The sequence below is a fragment of the Chelonoidis abingdonii genome, chromosome 1, assembly GCF_003597395.2.
Source record: "Chelonoidis abingdonii isolate Lonesome George chromosome 1, CheloAbing_2.0, whole genome shotgun sequence".
NCBI lineage: Eukaryota > Metazoa > Chordata > Testudines > Testudinidae > Chelonoidis > Chelonoidis abingdonii.
The window spans coordinates 176,380,607-176,404,055 of record NC_133769.1 but is presented as its reverse complement, the minus strand read 5'-3'; the positions used below and the strand labels follow the sequence as shown (position 1 = coordinate 176,404,055).

Here is a 23,449-nt window from a genome sequence, read left to right as displayed (position 1 = left end):
CAACATTTAATTATATGATCACTTAGTAGTCATTCTACAGGACTACAGCCTCATTCACAGCATAGGATGGATAGTGGAAAAAGGCAGATTGTTGCAAGAAGAGAAATGATGTTCTTATGTTTAAGCCTGAAGAGGTGGGTTCTTTTCCTGCCACGGACTTTTGTGATATTATTCAAGACAATCATAATGCATATGCCTGGGGGTATGGAATTAAGGTTGCACAGGTTAACTTAATTCGGGTATTTTCTAAACTTTTAGTGCTTGATCTGGCAGTCTCATAATTCTTTTAATATAGACACAATACATTATATAAAATTTATCTTAATTTTTTCAAAGTTACATGTCACATAAGTACTGCATCAATTCGGATACACAAGGTGCAGAGTTAAAACTGCAAAGTGCAGCTTTAATTATGGGCATTTACACAGGTCAGTGTTTACTTGTGTATCTAATATTCTTTGTTTTTTTAAAATGGAATTTACATGCATACATGCAGAACTATACACATGCATACACAAAATTTTGTTGCCTTTAATGTTCAAGATTAAAGAAGGTTTCACTAGTAAATTGTTAAGGGCCTGATTCTGCAAAGGGAACCATGCAACTATAAATATACACCTGAAGGGGCCATGATTCAGAGTAAGGGCTTTGGTAATGAAATATGATTTTTGTCTTTACGGGTAAGGGTACTCTAAAATAAACTTATGAAAGTCAAGGTTGAAGTGATGCTTGAGTTTTTAAACTTCCCTGCAATGCATCTCTACATGCTTAATATTTTAATATCTTTTGACCACTGCCATTTGCTCTATTACATTATCAACATCCATCGGTGGCCATTCATTTTCATAACCAAGTGAAGGGGGAATTTGTGTGTTGAAGTGCTTTTCTGGTTACAATCCCTTAGTATGCCAGGGTTAATGATACAATGGATATTGACATTTCACTTTATCCATTTGCTGTTGTTCACTAGATTTCATGAAGTACTGCATTAATGAGTCTCAATCATCTCATCATAACAGAACACTTTAAAACATTTAAAAACAGTAAATGTACTCATTTATTTCCACTTTTAGAAATAATCTGGTTAATCATCATAACATGGTCATGCAGGCCTAAACTTATGCACTAAATAAAATCAAAAGACTTCTACTCTTGTTCTAAAGTACAGTGGATAGCCCTATCTCTAGAAATGCAAGTTGTCTCTACACTTGTGTTGTCAAAGTACATTATCCTCCATGATTTCCTGTAGTTCAGCAGGAACAAACACATGCATGGAAGATTTCACAGAGGGTGGAGCAGATGGGCATTGAGTGGACTCAGCCCAGTGACTGGAAGCCATCAACCACTTGAGGCTCCTGCACAGGAGAGCTGTCACTCCAGAAGAGCTCACTGTTAACCTTAAGATTATGTCACGGTTATTTTTAGTAAAAGTCAGACAGGTTGTGGGCAATAAACAAAACTTAAATGGGAGCCATGACCTGTACATGACTTTCACTAAAAATAATGGAAGATAGAGGGAAGGAATGACAGCTGGAGGTCCATGGGGGAACTGACATCTCCAGCCCCACTGCCACAGGGCAGCACAGCTCCGGCCCCAGCTGAAGCTGCGGGGATACAGAGCCCTGGCTCCGGACCCACTACTGAAAAGCTGAAGCTGAAGCCACACAGGTCTGGTAAATTCACAGAATCCATGACTTCCGTGACTAAATTGTGTCCTTGTTGTAGAAGGGGCATGTACAACAAATAAGCTGGACCAGGTACTGTCAAGGGCTCCCAGTAAGGAGACTAACTCATTGCCTCCTGAGCCTCTATGGCATCCCATCAGTCAGTAGGCACAGTGGAAGATAGCCTGGAAGACCAGGAGGAAGAGAACCACATGACTCTGCACTATTAACATGATCTGCTGGTTGAAGCCCTTCCCCTCATCCTGATGAAGATGGGAGGATACTGAGCTGCAGCAGGAACCAGATCTCAAGACCAATAAGTTAGAGTGGTTCCCCACCCTCTTGCTCACATGCTACATCCCTGATTTTAAACCCAGCCCCTATTCTACTTCAGCCCTTAAATGGTCCCTGAGCAAGGCACAGCTATAAGTTAAGGATTTTATTTACTTCTGATGAGCAACTATTATGCATTTGGCAGAAGCTATGTCTGAAAAACAGATTAACAAAAATCACTTTGCCCATATCTGTTCAGGCAGAGACAGTCCCCAGGGCCACATAAACCAGAGGAAATGAGGAGCAGGTTTAGAAATGTCTTGGTAGAGGAAAAGGGGCTGGAACAATTTGTACAGTGTGGGTGCTGAGAGCCACTGAACTAAACTGTGGCCCTAGTATAGGAAGAAAACCACTTCAAGCCAGGGGTGTGTGGCAGCACTCCCAGTTCCAGTGGGTAGAGAATGGGACAGTTGTAGAAAACATACAGCTGTTTGTGTGAAGGTAGGAACAGCTGTATTTTGTCCTTTAGAAGATTATATAGTATCAATGCTTCTACCACCCTGATCTTACAAATGGGAGCCATGTGAAATGTGGGAAGGAGGTTCAGGTGGAGGAGTGCTTAAATTTGGGAAGGGAAAAAGAACATTTTGGTTGTCTGAGGAAAATTGGTCACAACAGTCCTTTCGAATAATACTCCAGTTGAGCCCTAGTGTCCAGTTCTGGGCACCAAATTTCAGGAACAAAGTGAACAAAATGGAGAAAGTCCAGAGATGAGCAATGGCTCTCCTGGAATGCAGAAATTCTGAAGAGGATCTTGGGCCACAGAGAACAAGCAAATGAACATGAGCTCTCAGCGCAATCCTGTGATAAAAAAAGGCTAATGTGATCTGTGAATGTATAAAGAGGGGAGTACCAAGTAGGAGTAGGGAGGTGATTTTATATCTTCATACAGCACTACTGAGAAGAATACTGGGATATTGCATACAGTTCTGACGTCTCCATTTTGAAAAAGATGTTAAAAACTGGAGATAGTGTAGAAAAGAGCCACAAAAATTATTTCAGAGCTAGAGAAAAAGCCCCCTCTTTAGCTTATCGGAAAGCTTGAGAGTTGGGTGGATTACAGTGCAAAATTACATTCAGGGGGAGAAAATACCCAGTATGAAGGGCTCTTTAGACTAGTGGAGAAAGGCATAAGAACTGCCAATGGTAGGAAACTGAAGCCAGATAAATTCACATTAGAAATAAAGTATAATTTTTAATAGCAAGGGTGACTAATACAGGGACAAACGACCAATGGAAGTGATATATTTTCCATCTTCAAATAAGACTGGATGCCTTTGTGGTAGGTATACTTTAGTCAAGCACAAGTTAACTGAGCTCAATACAGGGGTAAAATGGATGAAATGTAATGGCCCCCAACACACAGGAGATCAGATCAATACTCTTTTCTGGCCTTACCCATCTGAAGTTCCTTCCCCTTTCTGGATAATTTTCATCTGTAAATTCAATTTCATATTGTTCTACATTAGTGCATTTACATCATAGGCACACTACAAATCACTGTGGCTACAGTACTCTCTATCATACCGTATTACTACTTTAATAACTTCATGTAGTGACCCAGCTCTATGCCTCTGTTTAGTACTGCTTTCACTATCTCTACACTGTATTTATTGGATACCTCATAGAAGGAAATCCACCTCTTTCCCATTACCTACTATATTATCTGGTACCTTCTTGTGTCATTTCTATCTTCCTATCAGCCTATGTTATAGAATCATAAATATATAGGGCTGGAAGGGATCTCAAAGAGATCATCTAGTCCATTCCCTGGCATTGAGGCAACACTGCAGGTGTTGTCTAGCTTCTTAAAAGCCTTAATAATCTTTATAGGTAGGAAGTTTTTCCAAGATCTAACCTCAATCTCACTAGCTACACACCAAATCAGTTGCTTCTTGTTCTATTGCTAGTGGACACTGAGAACAAATCCATCAACATCTTCTTTACATCAATCCATACCTGAAGACTCCTGATAAATCTGCTTTTCTCAAGATTAAACATGTCCAGTTCTGAACGTTTTATCATTTTTGTTGCTCCCCTCTGAACTCTCTCCAGTTCATCCACATCTTTGCGGAAGTGGGGCTCCCAAAATTGGACATAGCACTGGAGTGGACCTAGCTAGAGTACTCAGTAGAGTGATATGTAAGACATTGAAGGTAATTGTAAGACACTTCCATTAATACACCGCAGAACGATATTAGCTTTTTTCCAACTGCATGACATGACTCAGTCAAATTGCGATTTCACTATAACCCCCAGATCCTTTTCTATAGTACTGCTACATAGCTAGATAGTCCTCATTCTGTTTCTGTATATTTGATTTTGCCTTCCTAAGTGAAGTATTTCACCCTGATCTTTCTGAATTCAACATGATAAAATTCAGTACCAAATTCTACAATTTATCAAGGTCATTTTAAACTCTAATCCTGTCCTCCAAAGTGCTTGTACACACACTCCCTACCCTCCCCCCCAAGCACAGTGTCATCTACAAATGTCAAAGTAAAGTACATTCTCTACTACAAGTCATTAATGAAAATATTGACTAGTACTAGAACCAGCAGAGACCCCTCAGAGACTCCCTTATAATTATTTGACGACTTTATCACATATCAAAATTATAGACCAATCAGCATAATTCCCTGGCTCCTCTTTGCTCTGCTTTTTAAACTACATACTAGGTTTGCTCTTTTCCAGTTATCTGGGAACATGCCTGTCCTTCATGACTTTCTGAAGACAAAAATCACTAGATAAGCAACTAGTTGAAGCAAAGTACAGTAGGGTGAAATTAATGAGGCCCTGTCTACATCTAACTTACCTAAAATGTTCTTTAATCTGTTTTTTTTCATTTTCTAGCTTGCGGTCCTTCCCCCTTGTTATCGTTATTAACTGTGGTAAGCATTCACTCACAGTTATCTATTTTCGGTCTTTACTGAAAAAGTTATTAAGCACTGTAGCATTCTTGATGTCATCTAGGACTAGCTCTACTTCCTTTTTAAAATAGTGAATCTATGCTTTTCTTGCTCTCCCATCTGCTCCTAAGGTATTCATAGAGCCTCTTCCTGTTGGGATTTTATGTCCCTTGCTAAGTAATTAATTTTGTGCCTTAGCTTTTCTGATTTTGTCCCTTGAGCTATTCTTTTGGACTTCTTCACAATTTGTTCACGTTTCCACTTTTCCTAAGACAGCTCTCTCCAGCCGTATGTATCTTTGCTTTTGTACTGTTGTGTGTGTGCGCTCGATGCATAATTTTGTATCCAATACTTTTGCAATATTACTTCACAGTAAAGTTTATACTGTCCTCCTTTTCTCTTTGGATATACAAAGAGTGCAAGTAAGCAAAGCCAGACGTTTTCCAATGTCTTAATTCAGTTGAGTGATTTTATTCTGATGGGAGGGTTTTTATTCATTATTTGCAACAGGGAATGGACTGTGGACCATTGTCTCCATATTACTTTAAAGCAAATGAAGACAACTAGCGTGGAGTGATCTGATTCAGAACTGGAGAATTTTTTTAGTTAAATAAAGCCAAATACTCCTTACCTGGCCAAAAGTTTTAAGACATAAGATTGATAGCTCTGAACATGATTAAAAATAGAACAAAGATTCAAATATATATAAAAAGATACAGAAGAGCACAGTCTGCAGGTGAGCAGTAAAATGCTAGAAAATTTAACATTATTTTCTAATTGGTTTAGAAGGAGCCAATATGCCAGTGTTCACTGAAACATATTGGAAATCAACTGTTATAAAGAAAAAGGGTAAAATAAATGACATCTGGAGTGCATGTGTAATGGGTGAGAGGAGAACAAAAAAACAAAACCCCACAAAACATACAATAGTACCGCAAGTTCACTGTCAGTGATGATATGACAAACTTGGAACCAAGGAAGCTGCCTGAAACTTTCTGAAAAGTTTTAATCAGACAACCAGACAAAAAAATAAAGTCAAAAAGCTTAGAAGCTCCCCAAAGGAAAATGAGACATTTAAAAAACAACAAACCAACCAAGAGTCATTACATCTGTGGTTAATTTTGTAGGAAGATTACTAATTGACAAGGAAGCATTTACAATAGCTGAAATCACTGGGATTAAATGTTCTGTCAGATAAACTAGGGTGCTCACTTTAAAATGTTCATTGCAGATGTGGTAGAGTGTAATTAGATACATTGGACACCTGTGTCCAATAAGAAAGCAAGCACAGCTAAGCTGATGAGCTGGGCGGGCATATGCAAATTCTTAGCCAAGGGCCCTTTCTGATAAAAAGGAATCTCTGTGTTCATTACAAATATCATCTCTATGTCTTTTCCTTGGGAGGATTCCCTTGAAAAATGCAAGTCAATACAAACTGATGCTAATGGAACCCTATAGCTGGAAGAAGAAAACAGATGGGCTTCACTGCCTGAGCAAGAAGTGGTGCTTTGGGGTTGCTAGAGATCTAGTTTCACTGCACAGGTACTTTAAAGTTTAAAAACAAAAAACAGTTTATATAAAACAAACAATGAAATAAAACAAAATTGTCATTTGCAAAACAAAATACACACACAAACCTATCCACAAACCCACAGCAGTCATGCAGCATTTCAAAGTGTCTAAATGGATAAATAAGTAAAAACATAACCTATGGGTATAAGGGACCAATATATACACACACTAAACTGCAAATTATCTAATAATTTCATGCATGATCAGACATCCTCATTTTTTCCCAAATGTTTCTATTAGACAGTCATTTTTTCCACTAATGCAGCAGTACAGTGCTCACTAAGCCAGTCTATGTACAAGAGGGGAACTGCAGATTTCCATTTTTTCCAACATAAACTCTTTTAGTGGCCAATAAAAGAGTTACTGCAATCTACTGCACAATGTTAACTGGTAATACTGACTCATTCTGCACCCTTAAAACATACAAGTTTGGAAAAGGAAAGATAGCGGCACTCAGTTTGAGAGAGCACTGAACATGGCATTCCAGAACACATGCATTTTTGACAGGTATAGAGGATGGGTAAAAAAGGTTGACATGTGACTGGTAACACACAGTGAGTGTTGGAGATGTAATCTACCCTTAAATGTTCTGAAGTCCAGTAGTCCCTGCTTATCTTATTCTGGAAGAATCACAAAGATGAGGAACTTGAAGTATCTTTCACATTAAGCCAGATATCTTCCCAGGTTTCTGTTGAAATAGTAAAGGCTACATTCTTTCTCCTTTTCTTTTTTTCCTTTGCGACTGAGATTGAGAGATTAGAAAGCTGTAATGTCTACAAAGTGATTTGTTCCCATATTTCTTAACACGTTCTTCTAGAAGTGAGAGAGAGTTGAAAGAAACCAGTTCTTCCCTATCCTATCATGAATCCTTGAATATTGGCACAGAAGAAGGAACTGTGAAACAGGGGTACCTGATATTTGTTATGCATGTAATTGAATAAAGACCAGTCTATCATCTCATATGTACAAATATATATATTTGTACATCCTTTGGCTATCCAAATTGTCTTAAGTGTGGAGTTTGCCTTGATCTTGATACACAGGTTATCCCATAATGGTATGAGAAGAGAATTAGTAAAATCAGATTGCTTTAATTGTCTCAGCAGATTGCAGGATGTCGCATGTAGATTGGAAGACTGGATTTTTCCTCCAGGGTGGGGGTAGCCTCTTAAGGTATATACAAGAAGAGAGGAAATCAAACAAGCTAAGCTTTCCCCCCCTATCTCAAACCAGGCTGACGTGTAAACACAGCCACTGGAAGGAAACCACTTTACATTTGAAATGTTAGCTAGGTACAAATCTAGCAACCCCATATCTCCAGTTTCGCAGGATTTATTTTTTTTATTTTACGGATCTCGTGTGACAAGCAAGGGTATTTTTTATCCCATATAAACTGCATGATAAGCCAATTAGTTGAGCAAAGAGTGAAGGAGGCTAATGATATAAGTCAGTCAATCTCTGGCAGATATTCATTTTGGTTACATCTGTTCTCCCCAGCAAGAAAACAGGGAGGAGACGCCAACTCTCTACGTCCTTGGAAACCTCTTAATATGTTGCTGTAAATACGGACTACAAGATTTGTCCTAATGTTCCAAAAATTAACACTTAAATAAGTTATTTCCCTGCATATTGAAAAGGGAAAATGCTGAAACTGAAAGGATCTGATCTTTTGGATATATTCATTGCTTGCGGATTTATTGAAGTTAATACCAAAACTAGGGATCCCTCAAAAAGTCAATTACATTTAATGATGGTATTGATAAGGCTGAAATCTTCAAAAATGTCATCAGCATGTACACTGATTTTGTATGCTCTCTTGTTTCTAGTCACACCTTCAGTGGCTGAGTGCTGACATATGCCCATTGCCAGTGCCTTTTCAATCAGACATGACCAAAATATCATTAAATAAAACTCAAAAAAGTCCTCTACAATTAGGTTTACACTGATAAGCATTCTCCAATCACTGAATCTTAAAATCATATTTCTGCCTGAACATAGTTTTAGCCTTTTATTATTTCAAGCAACATCTATGATCAGTGTAATTATTAAACAAGCAGTTCTGTCAAATGCACAAACTAAGAGGAAAAATAGTTAGTTTCACTCCCTGCTCCCCAGTCAGTGAATCATTTCCCCTTTTAGTATCACATAAAAAATATTTTCTCTGAAGAAAATGTTTAGTAAATCCACACAGCTTGATGGGGGGAGGGGGGAATCTCGGGACAGGTGTATGTGACTGAATGTACCCCTGTATTCACATCCAAACACACTATTGTAATAATCTTGTACAAAATATGCCTTGCAAGGCATCATTTGAAAACAACTCACTGGTCAACAATATCATAGTGAAATCTATTTAGAAACATTTGTAAAGTTATGACTAAGGTGTGCTTGCCAGAAAAGTTGGGGGGAGGGAGGGGGAAGGAAGAGGTAATCTATTTCTCAAAGAGAAAAAAAAAACAAAACAAAACAAAAACAGACACCTCCAAGCAGCATTCATTGGCAGCAAAGAGGGACAGGAACATATTGATTTGCATTTTAACAACCATCCATGAGACTCCGTACCTCCATCCTCAACTGGAGGTACCCCCACAAAAATGCATTTTTGAGAATGAGAGGACTATACAAAGGGAGGTACAAAGACCATCCAGGTACACTCTCTCTTTCACCTTTTGGACTTAGAGAGATTTTGATTTGAAAATTTCATTCAGCAATGTTGCTGGGAACCTGTGGTAAGGATTTTACCTTGAACCAAGTCAAGTCTTAGCTACTAGGAAGCATTTTATCTTTATTTCTCTTGTAACCATTTCTGACTTTAATACTTTGTACTTAATCTCTCTGTAGTTAAATAAAACTTGTTTTATTTGTTAAGCAAAACTAAACCAGTGTTGTGTTTAATCTGAATTGTTGAGTAACTCCAGTTTAAAATAGCAAATTGCTGTATATTAACTCCTTACAGGAAAAAACAGACCTCTAATGTCTGAACTGCCCAGGAGAGGGCTGGGTGGGTACATAATACAATGGTTTTGGAGAAAATCATGGACTGGAAGTATGTTGGGGTCATCCTGCAGGTAATAGCCAAGGCTGGAGGAAGCCAGAGTGCTGCTGGCAGGCTGCAGCTATTCATAGGCACTCTGTGTGGTCTGCATATTCTTTGGCTGTTTGTGAGGAGCCCAGGTTAGGAGCTACATCAGCAAAGCACTGTGAGCCACCCAAGGCTGCAGAGCAGGTGGAGGCACATCCTCTCACTGGTCTGGATTGTACCAGAGAATGTGACAGCATAGGGGGGAAAAAAAAACCACACTGATTTTCATTTCAGTTTATTAGATGTCATTTTAGTGAGTTACCCAAGTTTCTATAATCCTAAGAGGAGTATTAATGTACTAACAAGAGATGGATCTCATTTCTGGAAAGCTCCAGGTGACTTACAAAAAAACCCCCCTGCATACTGTATTTGAGCCTTTTGTTGCCAGTGTGATCATTTCACTTTTACATGATTATAGCTTAGTATATGAAGAGTTAAATCATAGTATCAAACACAAAAATGGAAGTATTGAGAATACATAAAAACATGCCCTTACCATAGCAAATAGCTGACCTAACTAGGCTAACTTCTCTCCCATCAATTAACTTTGAGTAATCTCAAAGAGCTAAACAGCAAGACGTAAAATGGATGTTAAATTCAGACGGATGGAAAGTCACATACAGCTAAACTGATATACTTGATTCAAAATCGATGCAATAAAAAAGGGTTTGCCATATGTAGACAGAACAGACTCTATTCAGAGTGTCAATTCATGAGGCCAGACAAGTCTCGATATTTCTTCTAGGGCTGTTTCCACACTGGGATAAGGAGACAGACGTTTATTTGCAATTTTGTTGCCTCTCGTGTATGAATGAGAGAGAGAGAGAGAGAGAGAGAGAGAGAGAGAGAGAGAGAAAGTGGTGAGTTTTCTTCTCCATCAAATTAGCACAGAGTTCTGCCTTGAAAAGAGGAGGTTACTCACCCTATGCAGTAACTGACTTTGAGATGAGTGTCCCTGTGGGTCTCCACTCTAGGTGTTGGTGCGTCCCTGTGCCTTCGCTCGGAAATTTTTACAGCAATACTCATACTGGTTGTGCATGTGCAGAGCCTGCGCCTCCCCGCTCCGAGTGTACCTTAATAATACACATGCGCAACTGGTCTCCTCAGTTCCTTCTCTACAATGGAGGCTACCCCAACTCTGAAGTAGAGGGGAGGAGGGTGGGTAGTGGAGCATCCACAGGGACACGCATCTCGAAGAACATCGGTTACTGAACAGGGTGAGTAACCTCTTCTGCTTCAAGAGGTGTCCTTGTGAGTGCACCACTCCAACTGATTTAAAAGCACTGTACCTCAAGGAGGTAGGGACTTTGGATTTGGTAAGACTGCAGTAGATAGTACAGCTCTGCCTAACTAACTATGTATTAGAAAGAGGGCCTTGAGTAAGGGCATAATGCTTAATAAATATGTGTTCAGAAGACCAAGTGGCCACTTTGCAGATGTCATCCAGAAGAACTTTGCATAGAAAAGCCATAGAGGTAGCCACAGATCTAGTGGAGTGAGTTTTGATGCCAGCAGGAAGCATAACTTTATCTGTTAGCACAGTCGGATAGACTCAGAAATCCAGTTTGAAAGTCTCTGGATAGAAATTGGTGTCCCTCTGGAGCACTCCACAATGGAGACAGAGTCTGAAGGAGTTCCTAAAGGGCTTGGTTCTATCCAGATAGAAGGACAAAGCCCTGCATACATCTAATGTATACATTGTGAAGTCAAAAAAGAGTTTGCATGTGGTTTAGGAAAGAAGGTTGGAGGGTGTATTGGCTTGTTGATGTGGAATGATGAATGCACCTTTGGAAGAAACTTGGGATGTAGTCGGAGCGTAATCTTGTCCTTGAAAAATAGTGTACACGGTGGGTCTGCCATGAGAGCTGCTATTTCTCCTGTCCGTCTGGTGGAGCTGATTGCTACTAAGAATGTAGTTTTCATAGAGAGGTGTAAGAGGGAGCAAGTGGCTAGGGGCTTGAACGGTTGTTGAGTTAAGCAGGATAATACTAAGTGAAGGTCCCATGGAGGAATAGGAGGTTTAATGTCCAGGTACAGTGATTTTAGTCCTTTAAGAAAATGCTTGGTGATTAGATGAGCAAAAGCTGAGGTATCTTCGATCTTGTCATGAAAAGCTGTAATAGCAGCTAAGTGGACTTTGATGGAGCTGAAAGAAAGGCCTAATTGGTTGATGTTTAATAGGTAGTCAAGTATGAACGGAAGATGTGCAGAAGTAGGAGTATGTTGTTTAGATTCAACAATGGTGCTCAACAACACTTCCACTTTTGGAGATAAATGATTCAATAGACTGTGGTCTGCTATGTAGGAGCACTCTTTGAACCTGCTCAGAGCATGCTAGTTCATTTTGGGACAACCATGTAGGAACCAAGTTTGAGATGAAGCATGGACAGGTTGGGGTGAAGAAATCAGTTGTCTTGCTGTGATAAAAAGTTCAGAGTGAGGGGCAACGAAATTGGTGGGCAAAGTAACATTCTGGTGAGGAACGGAAACCACGGTTGTCTGGGCCACAACAGGGCAATCAGAATTACCATGGCACAATCTGTTCATCTTTGTCAGAACTCTAGGGAGGACAGGTATGGGGGAAAATGCAGATAGTAAGTCCCGGTCCCATGAGATCATGAATGCATCTCCCAGGGAGTGTTTGCTCAATCCTTCTCTGGAGCAAAATTCGGGACATTGTGTTTTTCACAGTTGCGAAAAGGTCAATGGTTGGGTATCCCCAAATGTGGAATGTGTTGCAGATGATTGTGTTATTTATCTCCCATCTGTGATCCCAGGGAAAGCATCTGCTTAATTCGTCCGCTGTGATATTCATAGCTCCAGGAAATAGGTGTCTGATATCTGGATGTTGTTTGCAAGGCAACAATTCCAGAGCTTCATAGCTTCTGTGCAAAGTGAGAGAGAGCGCGAGCTCCTCCCTGTCTGTTTACATAGAACATAAAAAGAGATGTTGTCTGTTATTATCCATACACGTTGGTTGTGGATCAATGGGAGGAAGCGACGGCAGGCATTGCGTATGGCTTGAAGTTCTAGGATGTTTATGTGTAGGCAGGTTTCGGTTGAAGACCATAGCCCCTGTGCTGGGTGGTGGGACGTGTGCACCCCACTCTGTGAGGGATACATTGGTAGTCATTATGAGGGATGGAGCATCCTGTAGAATGGGGACTCCAGAGCAAAGGTTGGAGGGAACTGTTCACCATAGGAGAGTCTGACTCTGAAGGGTATGGATAGAGGCTTGTTTAGAGCTTGTACATTTGGTCTGTAAACCATGGCCAACCAAGCTTGGAAGCACTTCATGTATAGTTACGCATTTTTGACCAGGTATGTGCATGAGGCCATGTCTACAACTATTAGGTCACAGTCTCGAGCAGTGACCCGAGGACTGTTGTGAAGTTTTGAGGCTAGTAGTTTTATGGTGTTGAAGTGGTCAGGAGGGAGAGATGCTAATACCGTCCAGGAATCAAGGTGTGCTCCTATGAACTCCAGGTGCTGGGTAGGAGATAACATGGATTTGTTTTTGCTTATTTGTAGACCAAGGGAGAGAAAGCAAGTGATGGTGAGCTGCGTGAATCAAAGTGCTCCATTGAGCATTAAAAGCAGCAAAGAGTCCTGTGGTACTTTATAGACTAACAGATGTATTGGAGCATGAGCTTTCGTGGGTGAATACTCACTTCGCTGGATGCATGCAAAGTGCCACAGGACTCTTTGTTGCTTTTACAGATCCAGACTAACATGGCTACCCCTCTGATACTTGACACCATTGAGCATTGAGGCTCTGAGGAGACAATCATCGAGGTAAGGAAATATGACCCCTTGTCTCCTGAGATAGGCAGTGACTATGGATAGGAGCTTGGAAAATACACTCGGAGCTGTGGAGAGCGGTAGATAGGCTGAAGAGTAGCACCTTGTATTGAAAATGTGTTGAGCCAAGGGTAAAAACAAAAGAAACATCTGTGGGCTGGATTTATAGTCACATGAAAATAGGCATCATGTAGGTCGATGGCTGAAAACCAATCACCCTGCTCCAATGCTGGGACTGTAGTGGTGAGGGTAACCATTTTGAAGTTCTGCTTTTTGATAAATTTGTTGAGCTTCCTGAGGTTGAGGATTGGTTGTCATCCCCCAGTTTTCTTTTGTTAAGAAATAATGAGACTAAAACCATCTTCCTCTGTGTTGTTCGGACACGAGTTACACTTTTCCTAATAGAAGGAGGTATTGTAGTTCTTGGAGGAGCAGTTGCTCATAAGGGGGTTCCCTGAAGAAGGGTGCGGAGAGTGGGTGGGTGGGAGGCAAGGATATTAAAGGAATGGAATAGCCAATTGTGATGGCCTCTATAACCCACTTGTCGGTGGTAATGTTTTGCCATTGATGGGAGAATGGCTGTAGGTGGTGTCCAAAAATAGGGGACACGGGGTGTAAGTGCTGAAGTGGGAATATTGTTTTCTATACCCTTGACCAAGGCTTCAAATCTACTTATTAGTCAAAGGGGGTTGAGATGCTACCAAAGAATTGTGGCGACGCTGATATCTGGGTCTCTGGCGTTGCTGTTGTTGCTCATGTGACCTATGGAATTGCTGGGTGTGTGTGGGCTAGAGTGGGCACTGGTAAGGTTGGTATCTATATTGTTGCCCTCTGGTCATAGGGGTTTGAATTCCCAGGGACCGAAGAGTTGCCTTTGAGTCCTTCATGGAGTGAAGTATGTTGTTCACCATGGAGGCAAAGTTTGTCGCCATCAAAGGGAAGATCTTCAGTAGTACTCTGGATCTCTCGATGAAAGGAGGAGGAGGAGAGCCACGACCCTCGGTGCATGACAACTGCTGTAACAGTAGATCTTGCTGCAGTTTGAGCCGCGAGATGATTTGTCCCTCGGAAACTAGAGCCGCAAATTGTTGTTTCTTCTTTTCCAAAATGTCATCAATAAACTCCAAGAATTTGTTGTAATTTTTGGTCATATTTTGCCAGAACAGCAGTATAATACCAATGCAAAATTGTAACGTAGAAGATGCGTATACTTTATGTCTGAGCAGATCTAATTGCTTACTGTCCTTGTCGGATGGGGTGGAGCGGTTAAACTGGGGCTTGGTCTTTTAGTTGACTGCGTCTACTATCAGTGAGTTTGGCGCTGGGTAAGTGAAAAGGAATTTAGAGCCCTTGGAAGCAATGAAATACTTGTGGTCCGCTTGCTTACAAGTTGGTAGGCTTGCAGCAGGAGTCTGCCAGATGGCCTTAGTAGGTTCCAAAAGGGCTGCATTGATCGGTAATGCAATCCTAGAGGAAGAAGAGGGTTGCAGGATGTCTGTTAACTCATGTTCAGGAACCGCCTGCAAGCTAATTCTTAACTCACTTGCAACTCTTTTGAAAAGATCTTGAAATTTTGAGAAGTCATCAGAAGATGACAGGAAGGAGGCAGTGGGGCTTCATCAGCTGTAACAAGTGGGTTTACTGGGTTGGAGGCAAGTCGTGACTGATCCTGCAGTTGTGATGGTGCTGCTAGGACCCTTACATCGGTGGCAGGTGTCGCGCCAAGCTGTGATGATATCCTTGAGACCATACTTGTTATAAGATGCCCATCCAGGGATTCACAAACCACGGGGCAGGATCCTGAGAGTAGAACGAGGTAATTTTTCTATGACCTGTATTGATTGGGGTCTGAGGATGGGAGATTTCATATGGTGAAAACTCCTACAGACCAGCTTCCTTATCACTGGAGGAAGACTGTACGGACCCTGACTGAGCATTTGGAGAGAAGTAGGGGTGACTGCAGGATAGGTCGTGCACTATTAAGGTACACTCAGAGCGTGCGTGCACGACTGGTACGAGTACTGCTGTAAAAATCTGAGTGAAGGTCCAGAGACACTCCAACAAAACCTGGAGTGGAGCACCCACAGGGGACACTGCTCAAAGAAGAGCCCAAAGATTTATGGGGATCTGCTACTGAATCTGTCTGCATATTATTTTCTGCCTATCTATTGCTCTTTAACAAAGCCAAGAGAAATATATTTTTACCAGCTGAAGGAACACCATGAGTGAACTCTTGAGTATTGAAAACAAAAACACAACAAAAAAAAAACACACAAAAAAAAACATGTTTGGCAGAAGGGATGGATCTTTCTCCTCGTTTAAGGGCTTTTAGCAGCACAGAACATAAAGTTTGGATATCATTGCTATAAGACATAGTGTTAAAGAGGTTTTCAAGATTTAAAATACAAACTAGACATTCATATGGTTACAAACCATCCTGCTTCAGGATAAGCCAACCAGCAAAAGGTTTTTGGAAGAAATTTCCTCTATGAGTCATTTATTCTGTAATTGTCCTTCGGGGGGATTCCTGTACCGTCCAACTACCAATGTCAAAGACAGAATATCAGACCAGATGGACCAACATGGCAATGTTGGTGTTCCAATCTAGTCTCCTAATCTGGAAGTGGATAAACCTGGGGGAAAGTGGGCAGAGGTCAGGAAATCTAGAGACATTCATAATGGAGAATCACTACTTCAGGTTGGAGAGGTTTAAGATACGTGGAGGTAACAAGGGTACATAGTCTCACAACTCTGGTGAGACTTGGAATGAGGGAGGCAGAAGTGCCTGGATAGATTGGTGGCCCCTACATGCTGATCCTCCAAGAGACATGCTGCCAGTGACTAAATCCACCCATGCAGCCATTGAAAGAGCTTCAATGTGAGTTAATGCTGCTCCACCTTCACCTTCCCTGGTCCCAAAGCCCTATCACATTCTGACTTGGAGCTCTGAAGAAAGATCCTCTATGGGGTCTCACAAGGGAAGGCGTAATGTTGGTGAGCTTGTCATAAACAGATAGGTAAGGGTTAATGTTTCTTTTACCTGTAAAGGGTTAACAAAGGGAACCAAACACCTGACAAGAGGACCAATCAGGAAACCGGATTTTTCAAAGCTTAAGGGAGGGAATTTGTGGGTGTTTCTTGGTCTTGGGTTTTTGTCTGTTCTGTGCTCTCTCAGCTATGAGAGGATCTATTTCCAGTCCTTCTAATCTTCTGTTTCCCAGTTGTAAGTACAAAGGTAGCAAAAGTATAGTCTTTTAAATTGTTTTGCTGTATTTGCATCTGTGTATCTGGCTGGTGGAGTCTTTATGTGTATTTGGCTATAAGTACTTTAAATTGTATTGTTTTTGGGTAAGGCTGTTTATCCCTTTTCTATTGTTTATTCATTTTCTATAAGTTGAAAACCCTGTATCTTACCATCTAGATTACAGAGAACTGTTATTCTATTCTTTTTTTTTTTTTTTATTAAAAGTTTTGCTTTTTAAGACCTGTTGATTTTTTTTTCTAGTTGACCCACCAGGAAATTGGTGGGAGAAAGGAAAGACAGGGGGGAGGGGAAAAACTGCTCTCTGTGTTTAACTCTCCGAGTGTCCCAGGGCGGGAAGAAGCTAAGGGGGAAGAGAGATAGAATCTTTTCTGTTTCCTTGTCTTTGGGTTTGTCTCTTTGTGGAAGAGAGGAGACATGCTTCTTGGTATTGTGATGTAAAGAGGTTGCACCAGTAACTCTCAGGTTAGCCCAGAGAGGAAATTCTGGGTGGGAGAGAGGTGGGGGGAATGGTTTATTTCCCTTTGTTGTAGACTCAGGGTATCTGAGTCTTGGGGGGTTCCCCAGGGAAGGTTTTGGGGAGACCAGAGTGAGCCAAACACTGGCAGCGATATCAGATCCAAGCTGGTAATTAAGCTTGGAGGTTTCATGCTAGCTTCTCATTTTATGAACGCTAAGGTTCAAATCTGAGTAGGAAACTACGACAGAGCTCACCAAGGACAGGAAAATTTTTATTTTCCCTGAGAATGTAAACAATATCTAGATTGCACAGATAGGCCTCAGAGTACAAGGTAACTACATTAGGCGAGATCCATAACTCCGGATAGGAATATTCTGGACATGCAACATCTGACCATTTTGTAAAGGATTTAGGAGAACCGCTATTTTATTGAACTTTGATTTTAAAAATCAATAAATACAAGGGAGCAATTTCTGGCCTAAGACAAAGAGACACACATGATGCTGAAGGCAGAATTTGACCTTCAGTTCAAAAAAGTGTGGCTATAAATAATCTGTATAATGATAGAAATTCAGAATTGCAAACAAATACAATTGACAGATTACATGAAGGAGAGTGTGTAGGGCATGTTCTGCAAAATTTCTGAGTGCTTATAAATGAGAAGGAGCTAGGAGTGATGGAAATTGTAATCCTTTTACCTGTATACCAGGCGTAGTATTCAAAAGTTATTTAAAACATAAGTAAAGCAATGCACTTTAGTTTTTAGCTTTAAAGATTAATATCACAATCACTTTAAAAATAATTTGGTACCTCTGAGTACAGTTTTTTCTATATTAACTTCTGACCTTAAAAACTCTATTAAAGTATATATGAATTTAAGTAATTCTAAGCATGGCAGCAGATAAAAGAATTAGCAGACACCCATTTTAAGCAGCAATTTTGCATATATTTAAGTTACTCTGCTGTGAATATTATAATTCATAAAAACATCCATTATTCTACAGGGACATAGGATATTATATTCACTTCTCGGTTATTCATGAAGGAGGTTTTCTATTTGCTCAGTTCCAGTGTTCACTTAGGCCTTGTCCACAGTATCGCAGTAAGTTGTCCTAAATTATGCTGCTTTAGCTACTTGAATACACCATGCTGCACCAATGGGAGACAACAAGAGTAGACTGGAGAGTGCTTTGCAGTTGATTTAGCGGGTCTTCATCAGACCCACTAAATTGACCCACGCTGCATCGATCACAGAAATGTTCATCTCCAGTAAATGTACAAATGGTCTTAGTATCAGTGAATATCTATCACAACTACTAGAAACTTAACAACTGCTCAGATTAGCAATACACAGCAATTCAGTTGTCACCTAGCCAACGTTTTCCATTTCTTCAAGCTACAGCCACATAAATCCTTTGGGAAAAGATAAGCTATCATAATTTTCTCAGTGATCTTTGTCAGATTCCCAAGAAAGATCATAGCACATCTTAAGAATAATGTGAACCCCAAATATTTACAATTAATTCATATGTAAACTCTTTGTATCAGAGAAATACTGCCAATTCCTAAGACTGACATAGAAGCAATTCCTCTGATTTAAAAATGAGCTACAAAATTGAGAGTGGGAAGGGGACTTACATGAGCAGCCAAAACAGACATTTTCTGATGGTTATTGTGTAAGTCATCTTTGTTGTTTCTTCTTGCTTGTATTTTAGGTCTATTGTTGGTGGAACAATTGAAGCTTTCAAGAATCCGTATGAAAAACCCAATTGCTATTTAAAGGAAATGGTATCAGATCTTGCTTGTCTTATGCACACAAATAATCCTGTTGACTTTAATGGGACTCATCATTTGACTGAATTAAAAAGGTATTTGGCTCATATTGTACCTCTCTTATCAGGATCTGAGCCTGTTTATTCTGTCCATAATTTCCAAAGAAAACCTTCAGAATTTAGGATTCAGGCTATATGAGACTGCAAACAAAAAAAGTGTAAAATACTGAGATATATATTAACAGACTAAGAATCTTGTCTAAGAATACAAAGGACTGGAAAAGCCTGAAAAATGTAATCTATTATTTTGAAAACAGGCTGAGAATAAGAAATGTCACATTGCTTGGAGTTCCTGAGGGCAGGCACCAGCAGCACTTTTAAAGAGCAGATTATTAAGGTGCTGAGGGTAGACAACTTTATTTCCTTCTAGAATGTGTTGCAAGAAAGAAAACCCCACAAAGAATTAAACAAAAGACTTGAGTCTGCATACAAAACACCATCGGTGCTCTATATCTCAGTTTCAGAAGTCAACACAGCACATGCATCATATACAGCAATTAAAAGATAATACCACCTAAAATGAAAAAAAAATGGCACACAAGGCAAGGGATACTAAATTTAGGGCATCCTTAGGATAACGACCCAACATAGAAAAAGGACTTAATTGCTTCAGTATACTGTTTCTTAATTAAAAGAAAAACTGAAAAATGACAGATGTGCTGTTAAGAATATTGGACAGGTGGAAAGAGCAATATACCATTTGAAGTTCAGCCTCCAATATTTCTCAAGCGGTTACACTAAAAAAAGCACACTCTTCTTTCCCCTCCCAGTCTGGCCACATCGTCTCCAAGCATGCCAGCCATCTGCAAAGTTCTGAAGCCTTGTGCCCTACAAAAGCACCCTGTGTCTCTTGTCATGTCTATCTATATTAACAATACTATGCAATTGTGTAAAACATTTTTAATCAAAAGTTCAGTATCCTAGATAATGTCATATAGGAAAAAGCCACGTCACATAAATTTTCTAAACTTTGATAGCTTTGTTTTCACTCTTTTACAATATTTTAATAGGCTTTCAGAATTAACATTTGGAATCATGCTATCAGACAGTGGAATCAAAAATGCCGCTTTCATCATATAAATTGTTTCAAACTACTGTAATAAATGGATAAATTATTTTTCTATGAAATTTAAAGAAAGCTTGGTCCTGATTTAAAAACAGAAAAGATATTCATAACTGAATTACAAACCTCCAAATACAGACTTATGAGAAATTCTGACAGACCATTACCTATAGCAGCTGATGGTACTGTAATATGTGCACATTTACTTGGGGCTGTTAGTGTTAACTACAATTCAGATTCTTTCGTTCACTATCCTAAAATCTTTTCCATTAGTACATACTGCAGGAAAGTATCTAGTTAGCAGAACTAGTCCATTCTATTGTTGAAATGCCAGAGTGCTGAATAAATAAGGACAACAAAAGCAAAACAAGAACTTGACTTACCCCATTTAAAGGATAGGTTTTCCATCCTAGTTCTCCAATTGCAGCTGTAGTATCAAGCAACACCACTGGAAATAAAAATATATGTGTATATTTTAGATATTTATTTGTTCTAGACATAGAAATATAGAGTACTACAATTTAAATACCAGGCCTGCATGAAATTGGCTAATTCTACCTCTACAACACTGGTTTAATCCCACTGAAGTCAATGTGGTTGCTTGGCTGTAACTACTAGTAGAATTTTAGCTTTGTGTTTACCTTTCATTGTTAAATCTTTGAAGATATAACTAATTATATGAAAATTCAGTTTTTTCCTACAGTGTTTTTTAAAAGTGTATTACTCCATTGTGGTTTCCAGTGGTTATAAGCAGATATGCCTGAATGAGAAAACCCAGTTCCAGACTCTAATCCCACCTGGAAATTTGGGAAAGTTTTCCTTCAAATGTGTTTCTGGATTCAAGTTTTGTGAACTTTAAAAATGAAGAAAAGCAGAGTTTAAGTCATTTCCACATTTTAAAGTGGAATGTAATTGAGGTAAAATGCTAAGAAATAATACCACCATTTAGCTCTAACATAGCACTTTTCATTGGTACATCTCAAAAGCACTTTATAAAGTTCATTATCTCCATTTTATATGTCATCATTTGTAATAATATGTAGAACAACAAAACCACCAACTAGAAATTCTGACTATAATTAGTTTTGCTAGTCTATTTGGATTAAGTGCCAAACGATACAATCATTTCTAAAATGTTGTATACTGTGAATTGTTTGCAATTTTCATGTATAATTTTTATTAGATGACAAGGGGTTTGGATATCATTAACTGACAAAGGTAATAAAAACCATTCTTTTCTAAAAGATTTTTGGGTTTATATGTGTTCAAATAAAAAAGCATAGCAAACTGGGTTTCTTTCCTGTCTTAATTATGCAAAAACCATACCACACAATTCAGAACTTGTAAAACTGTCAGTAAATTCAGTATCTTGTGATGTGCCAGATTGTACCTGTACTAATTTAACAGTTATGTTTGACCTTATGGTCCCATATCAGAATCATAAGCTAAGACCGAGATATAAAGTTCACTGTTGACTAGCATGGTTAATTCTATTTCCCCAGTTATGCTTTTTTTTAAAAAAAACACACACACGTGTATCAACCAGGTTTCTCAGAAGAATATTTTTTTATGTTGCATCCTACAGTTCGTTCTCCCTCTCCCTCACACACACACAGATATAGTGAACAACCAACCTAGCTCTTTCACAAATACCATTTTACTTTTCAACAGCAAGATCAAAGTTGAGGTACTTATAAGATATAATCCTGGTAATATTGGGTTTGTATTACTTCCATCACACAAGAAGGTAAGAGTTACTCTTGTTGCTACACCCATGGTTCAGAGCAGATGAAGTTCACACTTCTGAACAGCTAGCCAGGAAATGAACTATGCACCACTCATGTCTTATTTGCTTGTGGTAACAAACCCATAGTTCTCATGGTTTTCCAGCTGTTCTAAAGGGACAGTCCCTACCTCAAGCAGCTCACAGGCTAAGCAGATACAAAGAGTCAGCAAGAGGGAGTCATCTTTACTTCAGCTGGACAATAGCCTTGAGTTTGAACTGCTTTCTTGAGTAATGGTTTCTGCGATAAAACAAAGCTATACATGTAATGAGTATTAACTTTTCAAAACTAGAGTATATTCATCATTGAAATGATAATAAAATTTAGATTTACATCTTTGTAAGACAGATACATTTGTTTTTCCAATAATCACCATCACATAACTGAGTTCTGATTAACAAAAAAAAAAAAAAAAACAAAAAACCCACACCCCCCGCAACCCCCACCCGCCCAAAACCACACAACTTTCTGTCATGGGCACAAACTAAATAAGGTGTGAGCTCCTGCAGCAGAAACTGAAGTAGTAATTAAATAGTAATCCCTCAGAGGCTCTAGAAAGGTCCCAAACCATCACTCATTGAATTAAAAAAAGAATTGGATGAGGCTCAAAACTACTAGCGAGAGTTACACACAAAATCGGTGTTAACTTTAAATATCATCACTGAAAAAGGATCAACTAATTAACCAAAAACAAAGCCAGAAAAAAAAAAATTGTCAAACAGAAAAGGAAAAAATATAAACATGTAGTAGTTGACAGTACTAGACTAATCACTAGAATAGTAAAATAAAGAAAAAACATAAGGAAAGGATATAAATAAATACAACACTGAAGAAAAGGTTTTTTTGAAAAAATTACCAGTTACAAATACAAAAAGCTGTAGAGGTATTGGTAAGTCAAACTTAATGTTTTAGTTATTTTCCCTATATGACGATGTCAGAGTATTTAACCCTTAGCAGTCCATTAGCTTATCCCCAATATCACTAAACATGTGGATGGTCCATTTTGCTATCTGCTTCCCAAGTGGAAACTTTTGCGGCACTCTCTGCCAGGAAGGCCCTCTGAAGGGCTAGGATCCATGCAAAGAAGGAGTGGGAAGAGAAGGCACATTTACCTATGTCTATTTTTTTTTCTAACTCAATTTCACTCAGTTTTCCTTAACTTTGACAAATTAAACCTTTTCCTTTGTTTGCCTGTATCAAATGCAGTCAGATCATGATCACTGGTCCATAGATAACCACCAAACTTCCAGTCCACCAATGAATTCATTTTCAATCAATCAGTCATGAGGTCAAAAATAGATTTTCATTGTACTGGGGGCAATACTTTACTTACTACCAGCTGCATTAGATCTCCAGCATGGGTCTTGGCAATAGAAGTCCCCCATAATATATTTTTTTTTCTTTCCACACATTCCAGGCAGGTACTTAAGGGAGTAACTCATCCTATTCTCTGGTTTGGTTGTTTGTTACAAACACTTACCAGTACCCCCTTCCTGGACTGTGTTAGTTAGCACATTGAGCCATATGCATTCAAAATCCTGTGGTTCTGAATTACTGATAATGGTGTATTTAATGTAGAGTGTCTCAATCTTTCACCAACTCTAAACAGGTTACATAACCAATGATTTTAACTCTGATCATGCAGGTCATCCCACCAGGTTTCAGTAATGCCAATTACATCTTTAAT

At 39.3% G+C, this 23,449-nt stretch overlaps 1 protein-coding gene across 1 annotated transcript in view; it reads right to left on the bottom strand.

The window, feature by feature from the left end:
- EPHA6 (EPH receptor A6) overlaps nt 1-23,449 on the bottom strand; it is a 900,076-nt gene that overhangs the window by 839,850 nt on the left and 36,777 nt on the right. Inside the window, exon 2 of the mRNA XM_075072813.1 lies at nt 20,362-20,426. Coding sequence (XP_074928914.1) covers nt 20,362-20,426 — 65 coding nt within the window. The remainder of the gene's footprint in view (nt 1-20,361; nt 20,427-23,449) is intronic.